The sequence below is a fragment of the Pteronotus mesoamericanus genome, unplaced genomic scaffold (genome assembly GCF_021234165.1).
Source record: "Pteronotus mesoamericanus isolate MK-2021 breed Mesoamerican mustached bat unplaced genomic scaffold, CSHL_Meso_final contig_68, whole genome shotgun sequence".
In the NCBI taxonomy this organism is placed as follows: Eukaryota; Metazoa; Chordata; class Mammalia; order Chiroptera; family Mormoopidae; genus Pteronotus; species Pteronotus mesoamericanus.
Window position 1 is genome coordinate 15,753,151 of NW_026555234.1, and position 19,548 is coordinate 15,772,698.

The following is a 19,548-nucleotide window of genomic DNA, read 5'->3' on the forward strand; positions in this document are numbered from 1 at the left end:
ATATAATCATCACACTTCTAAAAAAGACTACTAAAATTCTATATTGTTCCAGAATGGAACCAAAGTCAGGAGAAGAACTGGTTTTCCTTTAAACTGTAGTTCTCAAAAGGTATCATAAATATTTTTATTGTAGTTTATTAGTTCTTTGTTAGATAACATCCCAAACTCATACTGGAAACTTTCCAATATTGTAAATTCAACCTTACATTTTTTTCAACCTGGTACTACGTGAGTATTGAAAAAGTAACTTTTTATGGATTCCGAGACTTCATAATCACTGAGGCCTCTCATCGTTTAGACGCTGATATCTTGAGAAATTGCAAAGCATTGTTGCCCCTTTCCTAGGGAGAATATCCCAAAGTAAGTGTGGAGCTTGGCCAACTGCCTGGATTCAGGTCTCTACACAACACTGACCAGATCTGTAACCTTGGGCAAGTACATTCATCTCTCTGCATTTACCTCTGCCATCTGAAAAAGGCTAATAATAGTATGCACTTTGGAGGATTGTGTTAAGGATTAAAAGAGTTAATATATAGAATTTAGAAAGTAATTGATAGCAATAAGGGCCTAGTGTTTGCTATTTATGTTGCTACTATTGAAAGATTACTATACTTTTTTTTTGAAGAAAAGCCACAAGCTACAAAGTAATAGAGAAGTTAGCAGTTATTACAAGTCTCTACCTACATAATTGAAAAAGAATTGAAAGATTTCTTTTTTAAATTTTAATTATTTAATTGAATTTCAAATTCAGCAAAAAGTTATGAGACCAGAAGAATGAGCTCCCCTGAACACTTTGTCCAGGGACCTTCATTCCAATTTTACCATTTGCCAAAGGATCCAGGAGTATGCATCATACCCAATTGTCTGGTTCTGTAGTCTGTGTTTAATTCGGAACAATTTCTTAGTATTTCCTGGACTTGCATGTCATTGGTGATTAATTTTCAGAAGTGTCATTTTGTAGATTGTAACTAAATTAGGATTTGATGCTTTCATGATTATATCCAGGTCATGCATTTTTGGTTAGACTGTTGCAAAAATGATTCTTTTCATTACAATCTTTTGAGTGGCATATGGTGTCAATTTGTCTTATTAATGGTGATGTTATCTTTGATCACTTGATTAAGATGCTATCTGCTACATTTCTGTAACTGTAAAGTTACCTTCTCCTTACTTTTGTAATTAATAAATACTTCTGTGTATGTGAAGAGAAACTTGGAGACTTTGTAAAAATCATATTCCTCATATGATTTTACCCAAAAGTTTTAACATCCAAGGATGTTTCTTGCCAGAATTATTACATTGAGGGTTGCCAGGTTGCAACTTTTCAAATTCCATCATTCCTTCTATTTATTAATTTGCTTTCTACTGTTAGGAAAAGATTTAAACAGAGTGCATTATCAACATCTTGTTCTGTGAAGATGGTGGGTGATAACAGACGTATCTTAAAAATAGAAATTAGAGAAACAGTGCATCTCAAATCTTAACGATTGTTCTCAAGATTGATCTGCATTTATTTATTTACATCAGTGTGGGCTTCCGAATTTATGTTTTCCTATTTTTTCCTATTTTATTCCAATTTGTTGTTATCATTATTTTAAGGCTAAACTATCCCAAATTTGGCTAGTGAGAAGCCTTTCAAGCTGGTTTCTGTATTCTTCTATATGTATGTCTCCATCATTTTTTGAGCCCTTCCTTACTTTCTTGCACAAAAGGATGTTCCACGCTCATTTTGTTATTTCTCAGCCTTAGCCCTGGAAACAACTATTTCTCCAAGGATTTCCTGTTATTTTTAGTTGTGATGGCATTTAGAAACCAGTGTTTGTGTGCTAGGTGTGCTCATCACTGCTGAGGTGTTTTGTATCAGGCACTTTTAGTGGACAGTTAAGAAATGCACGCACCTATATTTCTCTCTAGATGTTAAAAATTATGAGTTCACTTTGATACCAATACTTCTGGGTAATTCTAGCTTAAACCTCTTATTTGTAACCCTTTCCACTTATGAAAAACGTACCTCTGTTATTGTCAGTATATTTTCTTATTTTCTCAGTCCCCCTGTACGCAGCCAGTCTCCTGACCCTATTGGGCTGTTACCTCACTCAGGAGACTGGCTTGTACAGATCTCTGCCTTCACAGAGTCACCACCCCAGTGTCTTCATTATGCAAATTTTGGCCACTGCTAGCCTGTCTTCCCATTCTTACATGCTGCCTGGCAGTTGCTGGGCAATTGAGAGGTTTTGAAATGAATTTGAACATTGGAAAAAACTTTGGAAAGTCTGAGTGTACACTATACAGTGTCATTGCGTTAATGAGTCTACTTTTATGAATTAATTTTTATTACTGAAGCACATTATTCACATTTTTCCTTCCTCATATAATTCTAGCTATTGACAACAGACCACTGTGAATGAGGAGGCTATTTAGTATTTTGTTGTTTTAACCATTATGTCAGTACTCACAAAACAAGCAAACTTTTTCTGAAAGTTGTTTTGGCATTAATAATAATTAGTTAAAGCCCTACTGTATATAGTTAGTGAAGCTTAAGTTGGAAAATGCTATATACCAAAATGCTATATAGCAATGCACCTAATAGTATTTGTGAACTGTTAGATTTTTAAATGTTAATTGTACTAGAAAAAGTTGCAGGTCAAACAGAAATTTCCTGAATAAAGTTATGTTGAAAATGCTTCTATTATTGGAATCAGTTATGTTTTTTCTATTCTAGAAGAAATTAGCATTAACAATTTTGGAATGTAATGTCTCTTCTTACCTGGAGATTGTGTGACAACAAGGTGTGAAAGCTCAACTTTAGGGCGCCTTTTATACCCTTTAGAAAACATCTGTTAACTGGCTTTGTGTTCAGTGTTCATTTTTTGTTGAACTCCCTCCTAAAGTCAATACTTTTATTTTTTTACATTGAGCTTTCTGCTTGTCTTGGCAATAATTCCTTGACTCTGATGTTTTACATTTTATCCATTGCCTGGTAGTAATTGCCATGCCCTCAGTAAATATTTGCTGAATAAAAGAATCCCTAGTTTTGGCACAGAAAATCTTTTGAAGAAACTTTCAAATTCCAAGATGAAAAAAATGAGCATTTTTGATAACTTTAATAACAGAAAATTAGAGAAAAACTTTGTAAAGGTACCATGTAGAAGGGGAATTTTTGTTGTTAAACATATTCTTTGAAAAACAGCATTCTCTCAACTTTATGAAACTTAGTTGTACTTTTGAGTTTATTTTTTTTGTAGAAATGCCACTAAAAGGAGGGAATGAAGGTGGCATTTTCTAGCAGCCTTGTTTAGCAGAATCATTCTGTCATCCATTCATTGGTCCAGCAAGTAGTAATTGAGTCCCTAAGATGCGGCTGTCATTCCACATCTGTTTAGTGCCTGCTATACTTGTAGCGTTGTATAACATGTTGGAAACATAGAAATGAATAAGAAATATTGTCTGTCCTTAAAGAACTTACCTTTATTTGATGCAAAGTGTTCTTTTTATTCTCAGTTCAGTTGTTTTGTTTTGTTTTAAAGAAGAAAGCAAGTATAACTGAGGGACAACTATAAAATGAAAGGATGAGTAACCAGAGATTCAGTCACTCTGTCCCTCAGGTGATATCTTCAATGATATATTTAGGAAAACTTGACTAAACATTTAGTTTTCTTATGGCCATTTAGTCTCCTGGTTTTGTTGAATCGTTTATAAAGAAGGTGCATTCCTTGAATTTTCCTAATTACAAAAAAATTCTGATTCTATATTTTACTATGATTATAAATTTACATTTGTGGAAGACTTGTTACCATTCTGGAGTCATTTCCAATACATTTTGTTAGTCAACCTTCAGAAGAGGCATAGTTTTGAGACTCAGTGTTTCTCCAATTTCTGTTTTTAAGACCAGACTTTATCTCTCACCGTGTTCATGAAACCAGGTGTTGATAGTGCACTCTGCTCAGTAAGAGGATCGCAGTTTGCAACAGAAAAGTAGCAGTGCCTTCCCTGAGTGACCCCTGCGCCACCGTGGGGAGGGCACCCTGCTGATTTTTAAGTTCTGAATGTTCAGACATCTACCGTCATTGACCTAAAAATTGCTTGTAATTCTCGCATGGTAAAAGGTCAGGAACTCATGAAAGAAAAGTGTGTTTTTCTCTTTGGTACAACTACTAGTATCTGGACTCCCCAAATTCAGGCTGTGGCCTTGAGATGTCCAAATATAGCCCGTTGCAGGAATTTAGCCCATGTTACACAGACACGCTCCCCTGACCAGCGCGCAAATGGGGAGCTCGCTCCTGGCACTAGATAAGCCCGTCGTGACTGTGAGGAGCAGCTGATCATGTCAGGCTCCACTCAGAAGTGACACACAACATCTATAAACTGAGCTAAGAGGAAGCATGGAAGGCTTTAAATTTTTTCATCTTTAATATTTTAAAAAGTTATATGACATTTAGTTAAAGTTGCTTTTTATCAAAGTCCTGCTGTATTGAACCTTGGGTTCATGGTGTTTTCCTGTGATAAGTATGTGTGTCTGTCTCTGTAAAGAGAACTTCTGAGGCTTTTCTGTAACTTGAAATTCTCAGTTGAAATTGAATTTGGAAAAGTGGTGAGTATTACTGTGCATTCATATTTTAGAATGCAGTATTTCATATAAACGCCAATAATTCAGGTATTTTTCTGTGAATAGTTTTTAGCTTGTATATCAGAGAAGCTTCAAAATACAGAACTTTTTTTCAATAACCATTTCACATGGCCAACTTTAAATATAGTTACTTTAATTAATAATGTTTATTTTTTTCTCCTCTCTGTCCCTTTTACCAAACCTTTGGTACTTATAAAGATGTTTTCAAGCTTTACTAGAAAGTAGTGTGTATTTAACTATACAGTAGTGTATTATGATATCAGAAGTTGGTTTCTCTAAAATATATTACTTATGCCAGAGCATCCATCCCTACCTCTCTCCCTCCTTCCCTCTGTCCTTTCTCCCCTCCTTCTTTCTTTCTAGAGGGGAAAAAGGGGAGAAAGAAAGGGAGAGAAACATCGATGTGAGAGAGAAACATCGATTTGTTGCCTTCCATATACGCCCCTACCGAGGTCTGAACCTGTAACCTCAGCATGTGCCCTAACTGGAAATTGAACCCTCAGCCTTTTGCTTTGCGGAACAATGCCCATCCAGCTGAGCCACACCTGCCAGGGTAGCCAGTGGTTGTTTTAAAATTAAGAACAGCATTACAAATGTTTTTTAATCATAAGTTTATAATTTAACAGTTTTTAAAAACTAGTAGGAGAGCTATTAAGAAATGAAATGCAGAATACATGTATGGTGTGTCTACCGTATCCAAGGTCTGACATGGCTGATGGTGAGTTTGGCTGTATTTGGAAATTTTCTCGGCGTGCTGGGGAAGGAGAGGAGGAGGAGCTTAATGGTTGAGCTGGGGCTTTGACAACAAACATAGTTTTGAATCCTGTCTCCACTACTTACTTGGTGTGTGAATTCAGACAAGTTACTCATGCTCTCTGAGCCTCAGTTTCCTGATCTGTAAACCAAGACTGGAATGTCGAAAGAATTGTATCAGATAATTCATTGAAAGCATTTCGCACAGTTACTGGAAATTGTCAACTACTCATGAAATATTAGCTACTGCTATTATTAACATGTTTCTACATGCACACGGATACTTTATAATTAGAGATTAGGTTTGTTCCCATACTATGTAGGTGATTTCACCAATCATCTTTGACGGTTTTTTAGGACAGCATGTACTTACATTAAATACAACAGATGAAAACTTATGTGGTGGTGCTTCACTGACTGTTTGGTAATTTTAGGCCTGTAACTCACTGTATTTTGCTGTATATAATGCACACCCACGTTTTTGGCCCAAACTTTCAGGAAAAAAAAAATCTTTTGTTTTAATTTTTTTAATTCAATTATTTATTTATTTATTTATATTTATATACTTGTTTTTTGTATTGTAGAGGAATTTTAGCATTTATTTTTTAAATATATTATGGTACAAGAAATTTTATGTAATGAATAATTACAAAACACAAGAACAAGATACCAGGTATTTCAGGTACTATCCATGTATAATGTGCACCCTTATTTTTCCCTCAAAAATTAGGTCAAAAACGTGCACATTATACATGGCAAAATACTGTACTACAAGTGTATGGCTAAGGTTTTATAAAATTCCATAGTATAGATGAAAGCAGCAAGTAAATAATCTTTTGATGTTTATATTTCACACCAATTTGAATATATCATGTTTGCTTAAGGCAGGGATGGACCGAAGCAGATACAAATCCTTATCTCATCCTACTGTCAAACACACAGCTATTAAATTGGCACCTTCTAACCTCCATTATGTTATATATGTCCCTGTGATCCTGTTTTGGCTTCAGGATTTTCCAGTGCTTCTCTGAAATAAGTTATCATGAAAACAGTATTGTTTGTCTTTCATACAACTATGGAAGAGCAGAGAAGGTAGACAACTAAAAACAAAATAAAACATCCCTGTCTGGGTGGCTCAGTTAGTTGGAGCATTGTCCTATGGTGGGTTCGATCCCCAGTCAGGACACATACCTAGGTTGTGAGTTCAATTCCTGGTCAGGCTACATACGGGACGCAGCCGATCAATGTTTCTCTCTCTCTCTCTCTCCCCCCTCCCCCTCCCTCCCTCCTCTCTTTCCCCCCCCCCACCCCCCCTCCCTGTCTACCTCTCTTCCTTCCTTCCTCTCTCTCTAAAATCAATAAACGTATCCTCGGGTGAGGATTAAAACAAACAAAACAGATTCTTGTCTGTAAGGAATAAAAAAGGCAGTTATACATTCAGCTAATACTCAAATGGCAACTTTATGCTGGGCTGCATGGTGCCTGTCATGGAAGTTTACAATATATAGTAGAGTTAGAAACATAAGACATAATGAAGCAAGTAGTTACAAAATAAGGCAGCACATATGACATGCCATTTGGTAGAAATAGTAAGTACTATAGAAATTAAGGGAAGGGGCGATCACTTTCTTCTACTTACAATCTAGTTGGTTCAACTGAAGGTGTACCTGTGTATGACTCGTGTCTTTAGAATTCTGCTTCAGCCTGGTGGCCACAGGGCTGCTGGTTTCCTTACTTCTTAGTCGCTGGGTATTTCTAGCCCTTACTGTCTCTTCAGTTTCTCCACTTACATTGATTCTACTGCTTTCTAAAAGCATTCTTCCCTGAGGCCCAGTTATAATTTTTCATCTTTTTTAAGCACCCAAAATAATTATATGGTGAAAGGGGAAGGAAGGGAAATGATTTTGGTGCAGAATCAGGAACATTATTTCTTATGGTAGAAATGGCTCTGGTAATGGCAGCAAGGGAGAGGGATAATGAGGAGGAGACTTCTCATCCTGCTTCTCCTCCTGTGAAAATCCATAAACGTGTGCCCCCCTCGTACATCTTACATCCTCACACCCCTTTATCTCCTGGAAATTCAGTTCTGTGCACCAACCTGTCCCTTCTCTCCCCTGCCCTCCACCATCTCCTTTGCCCCTAAGCCCTGCTCCAGCTCTGAATCCTCTGGCTTTTTGAAATCTTGCTGTTCAGTCTGTTAGAGACCCTTTTTTAATCATAGGGGCTACCCCCATGATGGAGAACTGGCATCGCTCCACTGAGCTATTGTGTTACTACCTCCAGGTCTTCAGTAACCACATGATGTATCTAGTGGAATCCTGAATCCATTAATGCAATTATCTGTGACAGATTGCTCATATATAACGTTTGACTCTTGTATCATTATTAGTACTATTGTCTGAAAGGTTTGTTTCTAAGAGAAAATGTGTTTCAAGTTTTAGAGTTAAACAGTGAGTTACTGTTCCAAATCAAGAGCCAACTGTACTGGTAGTGAACTTGGAGTCCAAAGATTAGAGTTCAAATTCTAGTTTTCCCATTTGCTAGACGTGTGTGATCACACGTGTGATTACTTGGCCTCCCTTAACCACGTATAGACTGTAGAGATAACAGTTCTCTCTCAAATCTGGTTGGTGGAGGAGGATTAAATGAAAATACATGTGAAAGTGTATAATAAAAATATAAAATCGTATATCAAATGAATGTAGCATTATGGTGTTAATAATCACTGTATTAGGTAGAAGAACAATTCCGGCCCTCTGGGAACACTTCATCTTGGAGGTTAGATAGGTACGGACAGTAGCATTAGAGAGGGTGATAAATCCATGGCAGACATACGTAGAGGTGATCATGAGACGCAGAGAAGAGCAAGTGTAATCTGGAAAAGGATAGATAGGGAAAGCTTTGTGGAGGAAGGAGTTCCTGGTCTGAGTCTTAAAGGAGAAGGCAAGCCAGGTAAAGAAGGAGGGAGAAGGGAAAACCATTCCAGGTAGAAGGAGTGGCACAGCGGAATATGGTACACTCAGGAAGCCGAATATATGGCCGCAAGTATGACTGGAGTATAAGCTGTCTACCTGTAGTGCCTAGTTTGGTGGTTTGGTTTATTACTACCACTCAGCCTAACTCTAAAGAGGCAGTGCTACTGCACAGTGGCTAATAACTCTAGAAACAGACGTGGTCTGAAACCTGGTTGAGTAACCGGGTATCTCTAAGAATTTCACCTTCATAAAGTTTTAGGATCAATATGATGGTAAAAGTATCTTACTTCACAAGGTTTTTGCAATAATTATTTCAAATAACATTTGCAAATCTCTTGGTGTTTAACATACGTATTATAAATGTTAGCAGCAGTTTCTACTGCTGTCCGGAAAGTCTTAGGGACTTCTTTCCTTTCAGTATCCTGGAACCTGCTGTTCTAGGCTAACCGTTTAGCACTATTCTCCATACCAACTCATGTTCGTTATAATGCAATCAGAGAAACAGAATTTAAATGAACTTTAATGGAGGTCTAGCTCAGAGAAACTGAGTCATAGTGAGATAACCTGGCTGTGATGTCACAGCGAGTCAGTAGCACAGATGGAACTGGAATCAGGGACTCTGATCTCTCTCCAGGGATCTCTCTGCTAGTCTTGCAAGAAATTGCCCCAAGTCACTCAGAGACACCAACCTATAGCATTGGGCACAATTTGTTGCACAAACATGTTAAAAGTGTAGAAATTGGTATTTTTGTTGCTTTGCAGATCGGGAAATGTATTTTTGAAAGGAATACCGTATCTTTCTCTGCATACCTTCCCTGGTAGAAGTGCTGTTTAGCAACAGCACATGTGAAAAGAGCAATGAGAGGCGTGTAACAAGGAACCAGATAACTCTTAAATAACTAGTTTGCTGTCAATAATCGCTTTTATATAAAGATTTCTATTTCTGATTATTAGGTTCTTATTAAAATGTGAAAGTAAATTTTCATAATACCTGTCAATTGTACATGTTCTACTTCATTTATTCAAGAGGATCCAATAAATAATTTGTTGAACACTTCTTTGTGTACCAAGTGCTAGGGGATAGAATGGTGAGCAAAACCCTATTCTTTAGTGGATTAAACTGATGTCGAAGTAGTCATACAAATAAATATAATTAATTAAATGCTATGCATAAAAAGTAAAGTGCTTTATGACCATGTAGCAATGTTTGGGAAGGTTCTCCTGAAAGTTTTAGCTGAGATATGAAGACTCAAAAAAGTAAATAGGTGAAGATGAGGCACAGGAATGGAGAAAAGGGTCTCATACTGATGAAACAGCATGTGCCAAGGCTCTGAGGAAGGACACAGCATGTTCTGTCCTAAGAATTGAAAGGAAATTAGTATTTTCTCTTGGCTCCTTGCAAGTCCTGGTCATGAGAAGAGAAGTGAAGGCATCACTGAAGAAAACCAAGCAGCACGAGAAGTGGACTTCCTCCCGGAGCGAAGTGTGTGCTCTACATTAGCATTTTGTTGTTTTAAATATTCATTATAAGGAAGATTTCTTTACAGCCACTGCAATATTCAATCTACTAGATAGAGTAATACTAAGATTTGGGCACTCTTAACTCTAAATGATTTTTCAGTTGAGTTTTCCTGTCTTTTTATCCTGGCTCATTGTAACAGAGGGCATGTTTTCTGAGGTCCTGGTGTGTTTAGGTTAGGGACTTTTGCTGTTGATAGTTGAACAGCCTAGAAGTGACAGAGAGAATCCTGTTTTCTTGGCTGAGGTTTCCGTGTGGGTGTGTGAGGTGCAGCTGCACTGCTGGTTTCTTGGCAGTCAAGACAGGGTAATGCTCAAGGCAGTTCATCTTGAATAGGAAGAAACTTAAGAGTAAAGAGGCTACTTTGAATGTATTAAATTTAGTGGAAGGTACCCAGGGCCTGAATCTTTGGCTGATATTCTTAGTTATTTGGCTAAGTTGATACAGCAGCCTCAGGCACATGTCCAAACTTATGGCAGGAACACATGCAGAGAGAACATAAAAGAAATAGTCAAAGCTTTGTCGCAATATAAAATTATCAATTACCATGTGCGATTTTAAGTGAACTTTTGTTAATTTTTAATTAATGATTTATTTAAGCTTTTTCTCTAAATAATGAAAAAGGCAGATTGTGGAAAATTAACTTTGCAAAAATGAATTCATAATTATTTGTAGCTCACCAGAAAGATCTTTTCTCAGATTTATTTTTACACAGATGGTTTCCCAGATCTGCTTTTATTGCTCACTTGTTTTCTTCATTTTCCTCTGACCTTTGCTGCAGCATATAAGACCTTTGTTTTCTAACTGCATCCTTTCGTTTGTATGAACTATCGTTGTCCTTCATACTTGTCAAACAGAAATGTCTGAGTGGCTTCCCGTATTTAAGTGCTTTTTGTATCTCTCCTGTTAGTTAATATTATTGTTCTCAGAGTAGCACAGGGTCAGGTCCTGAGGCTGGTTGTGTGGGTTCAAATTTAGTCTTGCTACTGACTATTTTGATTTTACTAAACTACTCAGTTTCTCATCTCTAAAATGGAGGTAATCATATTAAGTGCCTCATAATTTTTTTTTATGGCTTCAAGGAAAAAATGCATATATCAGTAGAAAGCTTCACTCAAAATCAGTGTCCAGGAGAAGAGATGTTGGCTATCATTTTCGTCATGATTTGCGTCAGTTTGCTAGGAATCATTAATAGCTATCTTCCCTCTTCTGGGAGTTCGCACTCAGTCTAATCTGTATGCTGATCACTCCCAGTTTATACCTCTGTTCCTAACCTCACTCTCTCCTAAGCTGTAGACTTGTATATCTGATGGATTCTATTTATCTAAACTTAAATATCTAATACCTACTTTAAACATAACATGTCTAAACAGAACTTTGATCTCTGCCACCTGCCACTGCTTGCCTCTCCAGTCTGTTCCCACCATTCTTTCCTGTCTCAGTCAATGGTGTCACCCTCTGTGCTTCATTTGGCTTGCTTTTAGCTCTCAGCCCTCACCCATTTTATCCACACACCTGACAGTGTTATTCCCAGAATATGTCCTGAGTCTAAGCACATGTCACCATATTCTCTACTAGCACAGGAGTTCAAGGCAATAACCTCTTTTGCTTGGACAGATATATAAGGAATGGTTTCCTTATATCTCTCTGTTTTCAATTTTGTTTCCTATAATCCATTCTTCACATTTTGAAGACTTATATTTTAACAACATAGATTATTTTTTCCCTACTGTCTTCTTACTGAAATTGGAAAAATGTCCAGAATTTTGAAAATGCCTCTATAATCTGGACTTTCTGACTGCTTTCTTCCTATCTCTAAACCACAGCTAAAGTTAATTCCTATCTTAAGGCCTTCACATTAGCTTTTCCTTTCTTTTGAGATATATTTTACCCAGATTGGCACAATATTGGTTCCTTGCAATTTTTAGATCTCAATTTAGATAACAGCTTTGCAGAGAGGTTTACCCTGACGTCTTCCTCTCTTTCCTTCCTTATTCACTGATCAGTATCTGGAATGTGCATCCCCTTTTCTTTCTTTCATAAATTGCTCTTTCCCACTCCCAAAACAATTTATATTCCATGAGGGCTGTGACTTTATTCATCTTGTTTATTACCATATTCCCAGTACTTAGAATGGAACCTGATGCTCAGAAGGTTTATTGTATTATGTATTATGGAAAGAATGATGAAAATATATATCTGGTAAGTTCCCTACATTCAGGGAATTAATAGATTGTTTCATCTTACACAAATTTTGCATAGATGCTTATTTTACAATTAACTATGCTAGTATTTTGTCTCTTGTGTGTGTTTTCTCTGTTGTAGATTGTATGCCCTTAAGGGTCAGAGGTATGTCTTCATTGTTTTTAGCTCTCGTAAAATGCTAATACCATTTTAGTACTTGGGTTGATTGAATTGAAAAATTCAATCTAACACCTTCATTTCCTCTGAAGTCATAGTAATTATATGTGTATGCTTATGTATATATAGAGATATAATTTATATACATAAGCAGATGTATATAAAATATTCCTTCCCCTTTTATCTTTTATAGTTCATAATTGGACCCTTGATGACACACTTCAGTGGTTGATAGAATTTGTTGAACTACCCCAGTATGAGAAGAATTTTAGAGATAATAATGTCAAAGGAACAACACTTCCCAGGTGAGCCCTTATTATCCAAATGTATTTTTTTTCACTCGTGGAGAATTATATGCTACATGTTACTTTTCATTGCTGAATCTACAAGTTATTTCTGTGGCTAAGAGCTCAAAGGAATTATTATAAATGCATCATTTCTTTAATTTTTTAAGGTGTGAATTTTCCAAGTTTTAATCAATTTTTTTTTTGTCTAAAGAGTAACAACCTTTAAAAAATTTACCCAAGAAAAATATACCCAAGAAAAGTAACTTTGAGAATGAGAAGGTGGGCCAGCTGTACCTTTTTTAGATAACCTCAAAGGGCCAACTTCTGACCATCTGGTAAATATAAAAAAACTTACTCATTTAATACAGATCCACCTTTATGAAAAGATCTATTTGAATAGATTAATTTACAGATTCTTCTTAATTGGCATTCTTTTAATAACAATAACCACTTAGTATTAGTGGCCATAAGTTAAACCTTAAAAAATAAAGTTTATTCCCTGGCTGGTGTGGCTTAATGGACTGAGCACTGGCCTGCGAACCAGAGGGTCTCCCTTTTGATTCCCAGTCAGGGCACAGGCCTGGGTTGTGGGCCAGATCCCCACTAGGGGGCATTCGAGAGGCAATCACACGTTGATGTTTCTTTCCTTCTCTTTCTCCCTCCCTCCCCCTCTCTAAAAATAAAGAAAGAAAATCTTTAAAAAAAAAGTTTAATAAATAAAATGTTAGATAATAGCAATCATTTTTAAATGTATATTACATAGAGTTACTCTATTATATCTCATTTAAGCTTCATGGTTAAAATGAAGTATATATTGTTATTCTCATTTGACAGAGCAATAAAACCAAGTCAGAGAGAAGTTAAACATTTGGCCCAAGGCAGTGTTTGAATACAGATAGATCTGATACCAGAGTTTAGGATGCTAATTTATCCTTTATATGTCTGGAATTAATTGTTACTAGGTTTCTGAATTATATTTTCTGAATCGCTATTAGTTAAGTTAATAATCTTTAAAGATTTAAATGTTACAATTTAGAATAATTCTACCAAAATTTGACCTTACAAGATTGCTTATGTTTTATTCCTCCCTGGATTGTTTCTTATACCAAAAAGACTCTAATCCCTTTTTGCTATCTAATTATTATATGTGATGGAATAGGCACATTGTATTTCTAGTCAATTTGCTTACAAACCTTACTTAAATAAGTGGCTTCTGTTGATTTAAAGTTTGTGTTTTGGGTGAAGTTGAAAGTTTTCATATTTTCCTTAAATGTATTCTGAATATCAACATCAGTATTTCTGATTTTACTGTGCACATGACTATAGTGATGAAATTAGGGGGATAAGAGACAATTCAATGTGTGCGTATTGAGTATCTTTATGTTCGTGGTGCAAGTAGATGCTGGAAAGAAGACAAAAATTAAATAAGAGGTAGTTCTTACATTTAAGCAAGATGAGTTGCTAAGTTAAAACCAAAAGAATAATAGAGCATCAAAATGGGATTAGGGTTTTTCAAGTTATATATGTTACCCTGGTTATGAGGAACCTACTATATTTTTCTTATGTTGTCTTTTGGGGAGTTTCTTTATATAACAGCAACATGAAGTAAAATATCCTGCTCTGTGTTTTGGCAGTGAATGTTATGGCCACTTTCTTCATTTGATTAAATAAAGGATATCAGAGATACCTAAAATTCTGGTAGAACTGTTGAGATAATATATACGTAATCAAGATCGATTATTTAAAATAGTGAACATGTTTCTACAGAATAAAAGTTAATGTGTGTAGAAGCTTTTGGGTCAGCCTATTGGAGTTTTTTTGAGTGGAGGCGAAAGGGAAACTGGAATACTCTTCATCAAGCCTTTCTCATATGGAAATACAATTAGTATTGTATTAGTCAGTTTAAAGGGATAATATCAATTAACACAAACAACCATGTAAGTTATGTAGGGTAATTCTAGATATAACAGCTATTTGTAAGAATGTATATGAAAGTGTATTACACATTCCAGATGTATACATGCCTAAAACAATTCATTATTGGTTCCTTTCTGTGACATTAAAATACTGTTGTTGCCTCTCATCTAGGTAGCCAAAGTTATGTTAGTTATAATGGTTGTCTTAAGCCTTTTAGTGTGTTTTCTGTACTCTGTAATTCTTACCAGAGCTTATCCTCAGGCTCTCGTCACCTGACACATGCCTCCTCATTCCTTTCAGACTTGTGTGAACTTCCCTGACATCCTCACCCACTCAGGTAGAAGCACTTCCACCTCTGGGCTCACATTGAACTTGGCATAAAATTCCGTTATATAGTTTTATTTTTACTACATCTCATCGTCTTTCTTAAATTTAGTCTCTTGACAGTATTGCTCTAAATTCAGTCATGCATCCATCCATGCATTCATTCATTCACCTATTATACAGACACTTATTATCAAGCATCTCCTTTTGCCAAGCATTATGCTAGGTTTGCAGAGAGAGAGCCAAGATAGTTTTTGCCGTCAAGGACGGCATATTTGGTAAGTGTCATATTAAAGGAGTAACTAGGAACATACATACACATAAGATACCTGTGGAGAAGATGAGGGCATTTTGTAAAGGGAAAATTAGAGTTCTTTACTCTGTAAGTTTTATAGAAGCCTCAGAGGAGTTCCTGTAACTTCTGCATAATCGGAGGTTCTGCTGTCTTCCTAAATAAAATGTAGTGGTTCAGGTATAGTGGTTGGAATCATCCATGTTTGGGTTTGGATTTCTGCCTTACCTCTTACTAATCTTGTAACCTTGGGCAAGTTATTCAGCATCTCACTACTTTTACACAAGTCCCAGCACGTAGTACATGCTTGTTTTTATTGTCACTGTTACTAACAATTTTATTATTATTATTATTATTATTAGACTTTGTATTGTGAAATCTTTATTGGCATTATACTTGGTTGTTAAGAAATCTTAGTTAACTACTGGGCTATTTGGATTTGGAGTCCAAATCAAAGTGATTTTTTTTCCCTTATTTTACTTGTGCGTTGGCCCCCTACATCCTTTTTTCATTGCTAATAAAATGGTTCAGTACTTCTTATTACATAAATCCTTCAGATTACTTTCCTAACTAATGATGGCTTCTTCCCACTTTTGATTTCATTGGATTTTGTTTAATTTTTATACAGTTTAAACATTAGACTGTAGAAGTATAGACTTCTTAGATAATTTTAAAGAAAGGCAACAGTCTAAATTGAGAACTGTTTTTAAAAGTGTGCTATTGATGTTAAGTAAATTACTTAAAATTTTCTTGTTCTTTGTGAAATGACAGTAAGATGCCAGGTTATAAAATATTTTTAATTTGATAAACTTAAAAATCATGTTGTTACAGCACAAAATAACCTTAGAAAACAAAAATATCAATCTAGCAACTAGATTACTAATATACAGGAGAGTTTGTACAGTTAAATTTGTACTGAAAAGGTTTTGGATGCACGTGGTAAAGTATTAAATCACATTTAAATGACCTCTTATATCACTAATTATCACTAATATGTAAGGTATTGAATATGTTGCTCAAATATTTGAATTTACATATGAGAAACATTTTTTATTTAATGTATATGTGTTTTTTTAAATGAACAGGATAGCAGTACATGAAACTTCATTTATGATCTCTCAGTTGAAAATCAGCGACCGGAGTCACAGACAAAAACTTCAGCTCAAGGCACTGGATGTGGTTTTGTTTGGACCTCTAACACGTTAGTATTTGCTCTCACAGAATATGGTGCAAAAGAATAATCAAATCATCTATTTGTTATCTAAAGAAGGAAAAAAGTAAGGAAGGTAGTAGACCACTAGGAAGAATCATTTATTAGGTGTAAAAGAAATTTAATACTGTCTTAAAACAAAAGATTAATAGGGTGAGACTGTCTGTCTTTGAAATGTAGAGTGTGAAATTTTCAAAGCTGGTTACTAATGTAAAAAGTTGTAAAAACTATGTTAGTTGATAATTTAGAATTAAATTTCTAGATTTAAAACTTTGGATCTTTATAGCAGTTTTAATGTTGATGATATTATAGCTGGATGTTCACTAAAGAAGATTGCACCTTTAAAAAACGGTGCAATCTATCCATCTTGATGGCATGAAGTAATGGAACCTAACTTGATTTCATTAATCACCAATAAAACATTTTTTTAGATATAGATCAAAAGCAAAGACTCACTTTGAAACTTTACAAAGTAACACTATCCTGGCAGAAGCATAAAGTAGAGAGTTGTTCTTAGATTGTTTGAAGAGGAACAGTGAAGAAATTGCTCTGTCATTTTTGTAAAGAAAATACACCTGTATTTTTTTAATTTGACAGGAATACTTTTCTCAGAAGGAAAATTTAATATGCTTATTTCATTTAATTTCAAATTTCAGGAAGCTTTGGGGAAAAGCGTTTGAAGAGTATACATTTTAGAGACTTTATATTTCATTTTTCAGTAGCCAAAAACAAGTTACAAAATTAATACAAGTAAAATGACTTCCATAAATTACAAATTAGGAAACTCATGTTTATTTTACCTTCATTCTTGGAGTTAGGAGACATGCAGGTTTCTATGATACTATCTAGGGGCTGGCCCTGCTAAAAAAGGGTTGCTGGAGGGGTTGGATGGATTCCATAACTTGACTGGTGGTTCTTTTTTGGCTCCGGCTAAAAGAGCAGCTGGTGAAACAGCTGGAACTTCCCTTTGTGAGGGTTGGGGGAAATTACAAACCCTAGGAAATAGAACACTGCAGCAATGCCGAGCATTCCACGGAGATGATACCCTTTTTAACCCTTCCCCTGCATAAGTCTTCTGCTGAGTCTCTTGGGGTGTCTTCTGTGTGATTCTTTCTAATTTTTTCATGTGAATGATTGGTGACAGTAGAAATTGAAATACGGAATTTGTTTCTATATACAACTTGGTCAGGAATATTTATATTTTATTAACCCAGGGACAATATTATATCACTGTTGCTTGAAAAGGAACCAAACTGATCTCAGAGAATGTTGAAGATAAATGTTTTAATAAACAAAAAATGTTGTAATAAACACCTTTTTAATGTGTTTGTCTTAAAATTATTATTTGAGTGAATGAGCCCTGTAGTTGGAACACCCATGTTATATTTATAAAAAACTAGCACTGCCAAATGAGTAAAGATATATTTTAAATGAGTTTTCACTGAAATCTCTGCTAGTTTGTGGTGCATATTGTAGTTTGGGACTTGCCCATCTATTGTTATTTCTGTTGATTATATTTCAACCGGAACAGGGCTCATATTTGAGCTAGATCCTGAGCTGAACATCTCAGTCTGAGGCAGAAATAGAAATAAATTCTTTTAAGACTTTATCCTTGTGTAGCGCATCTCTTTCATTGTAGGTTAGGGCAGGCACCCTGGGAACACACAACCCTGAGGGTTCTCTCGCATGGAGTGTGCTATTTTCACTCTGTATGAACATAAACGAACCCTAGACTTGTCAGCATAGAAACTTGTCATTTCTATAGAGTTCTTCATCTCATCAAACATGCAAAAAAGTCTTCCTGCTTGAGGTCCGGGCTGTTGGGCAGTTTTTTCAGATACCTCTTTGGAGCAAATAATACATTTTATTTGTTACCATTGTGTCGCCCTTTAGAGAGTCCCCCCAAATTAGTATGTATTGATAATCCTCATAAAGTTCCTAATAAACGAGGAAATTACTTGTCTAGTGGTTTCTATGTTTAGTACCACTGAAAACAGTAGGCCCTGGCTCCTTGCTCCTTACTTAGAAACAATGCTGGGGGGTGCTCTCTTGCCTGGCTTGGTAGGGAAGATGGTCCTGTTCTTTCCCTCTGGTAACCCAGGTGTCTCTGGCAAATAGCCTTCTAAAACAATATTGTTTTGGTCATATAACCCAGGGTTGCTTAACCTTGGCATCATTCACATTTTAGGTTGGATAATTCCTAGGTAATTTTTTTTGTACAAGGTGGGTGAATAGGGAAATGATTGTCTTGTGCATTGTGGGATGTTTAACAACATCCCTGGCCTCTACCTACTAGACACCAATACCAGCTCTCCCCAACCCCTTTCATTCTCCTCCCTATTGTGACCAAAAAAAATTGTCAGTTGTTGGCTGGGGAAAATATCACCTTTGGTTGAGAATCATTGGTAAATTTTAATTAGCTACATGGCTATATGCTTGAGGAAAATACCTTTTGGATGATTAGGCTTCTAGTTTGGTTATCAAAACATCACAGCTGCCTAGCTTGACTGAAGGAAAGGAGCTGGAATGATAATGATGGCTCTTTATGACTCCTTCTCCCAGAGGACCCTTCTCAGCATGTGGTGGGAGGTGCTGTTGCTTTTTCAGGGGTCCCCAGGACTGTTGTTACTGCCTTCTGTCCCAGCAGGTGCGTGGTGCGTCCATGTTGGTTTATCTTTGTCCTCCTGTAGGTCTGGTATATCAAGTAATTCTAACAAGCACATTAATTATTTAAAGAAAGGTTTTTAAAAAGAGATTTTATATGGGAGGGACATTTTTTTATATTTTTAGATGCCTCCTAATTAAAAAGAACTGTCTCCGTGTATTGAGATTCTGTTGCACTCAAAGATTAATTTAACCATCTTTCATTCTCTTCATAGGCCCCCCTCATAACTGGATGAAAGATTTTATCCTCACGGTTTCTATAGTAATTGGTGTTGGAGGTTGCTGGTTTGCCTACACACAGAATAAAACATCAAAAGAACATGTTGCAAAAATGATGAAAGACTTAGAGAGTCTCCAAACTGCAGAGCAAAGTCTAATGGACTTACAAGAGAGGTGAGTAAGTAAAACAAGCCGTAAGTCTTATGAAAATGTAGTATGGACATGTGTGTAAACACTTATATTTAGGTTGATGCATGCTCAGGAATGTGTGTACACTTCATTTCATACATTTACAAAAGCATCATTATGTTGTTATAATAACAGATTGTTATGAAGTTTTGAAGTAGGGAATAAATGGGTAGAGACCAGTGAAAATCAATCATATACAGGAGGAGTTATA

At 35.9% G+C, this 19,548-nt stretch overlaps 1 protein-coding gene across 1 annotated transcript in view; it reads left to right on the plus strand.

Moving 5' to 3' along the window:
- The window catches only part of STIM2 (stromal interaction molecule 2), a 137,629-nt gene that overhangs the window by 97,550 nt on the left and 20,531 nt on the right, over window positions 1–19,548 (plus strand). Inside the window, exons 4-6 of the mRNA XM_054582022.1 lie at window positions 12,429–12,540; window positions 16,141–16,256; window positions 19,145–19,322. Coding sequence (XP_054437997.1) covers window positions 12,429–12,540; window positions 16,141–16,256; window positions 19,145–19,322 — 406 coding nt within the window. The remainder of the gene's footprint in view (window positions 1–12,428; window positions 12,541–16,140; window positions 16,257–19,144; window positions 19,323–19,548) is intronic.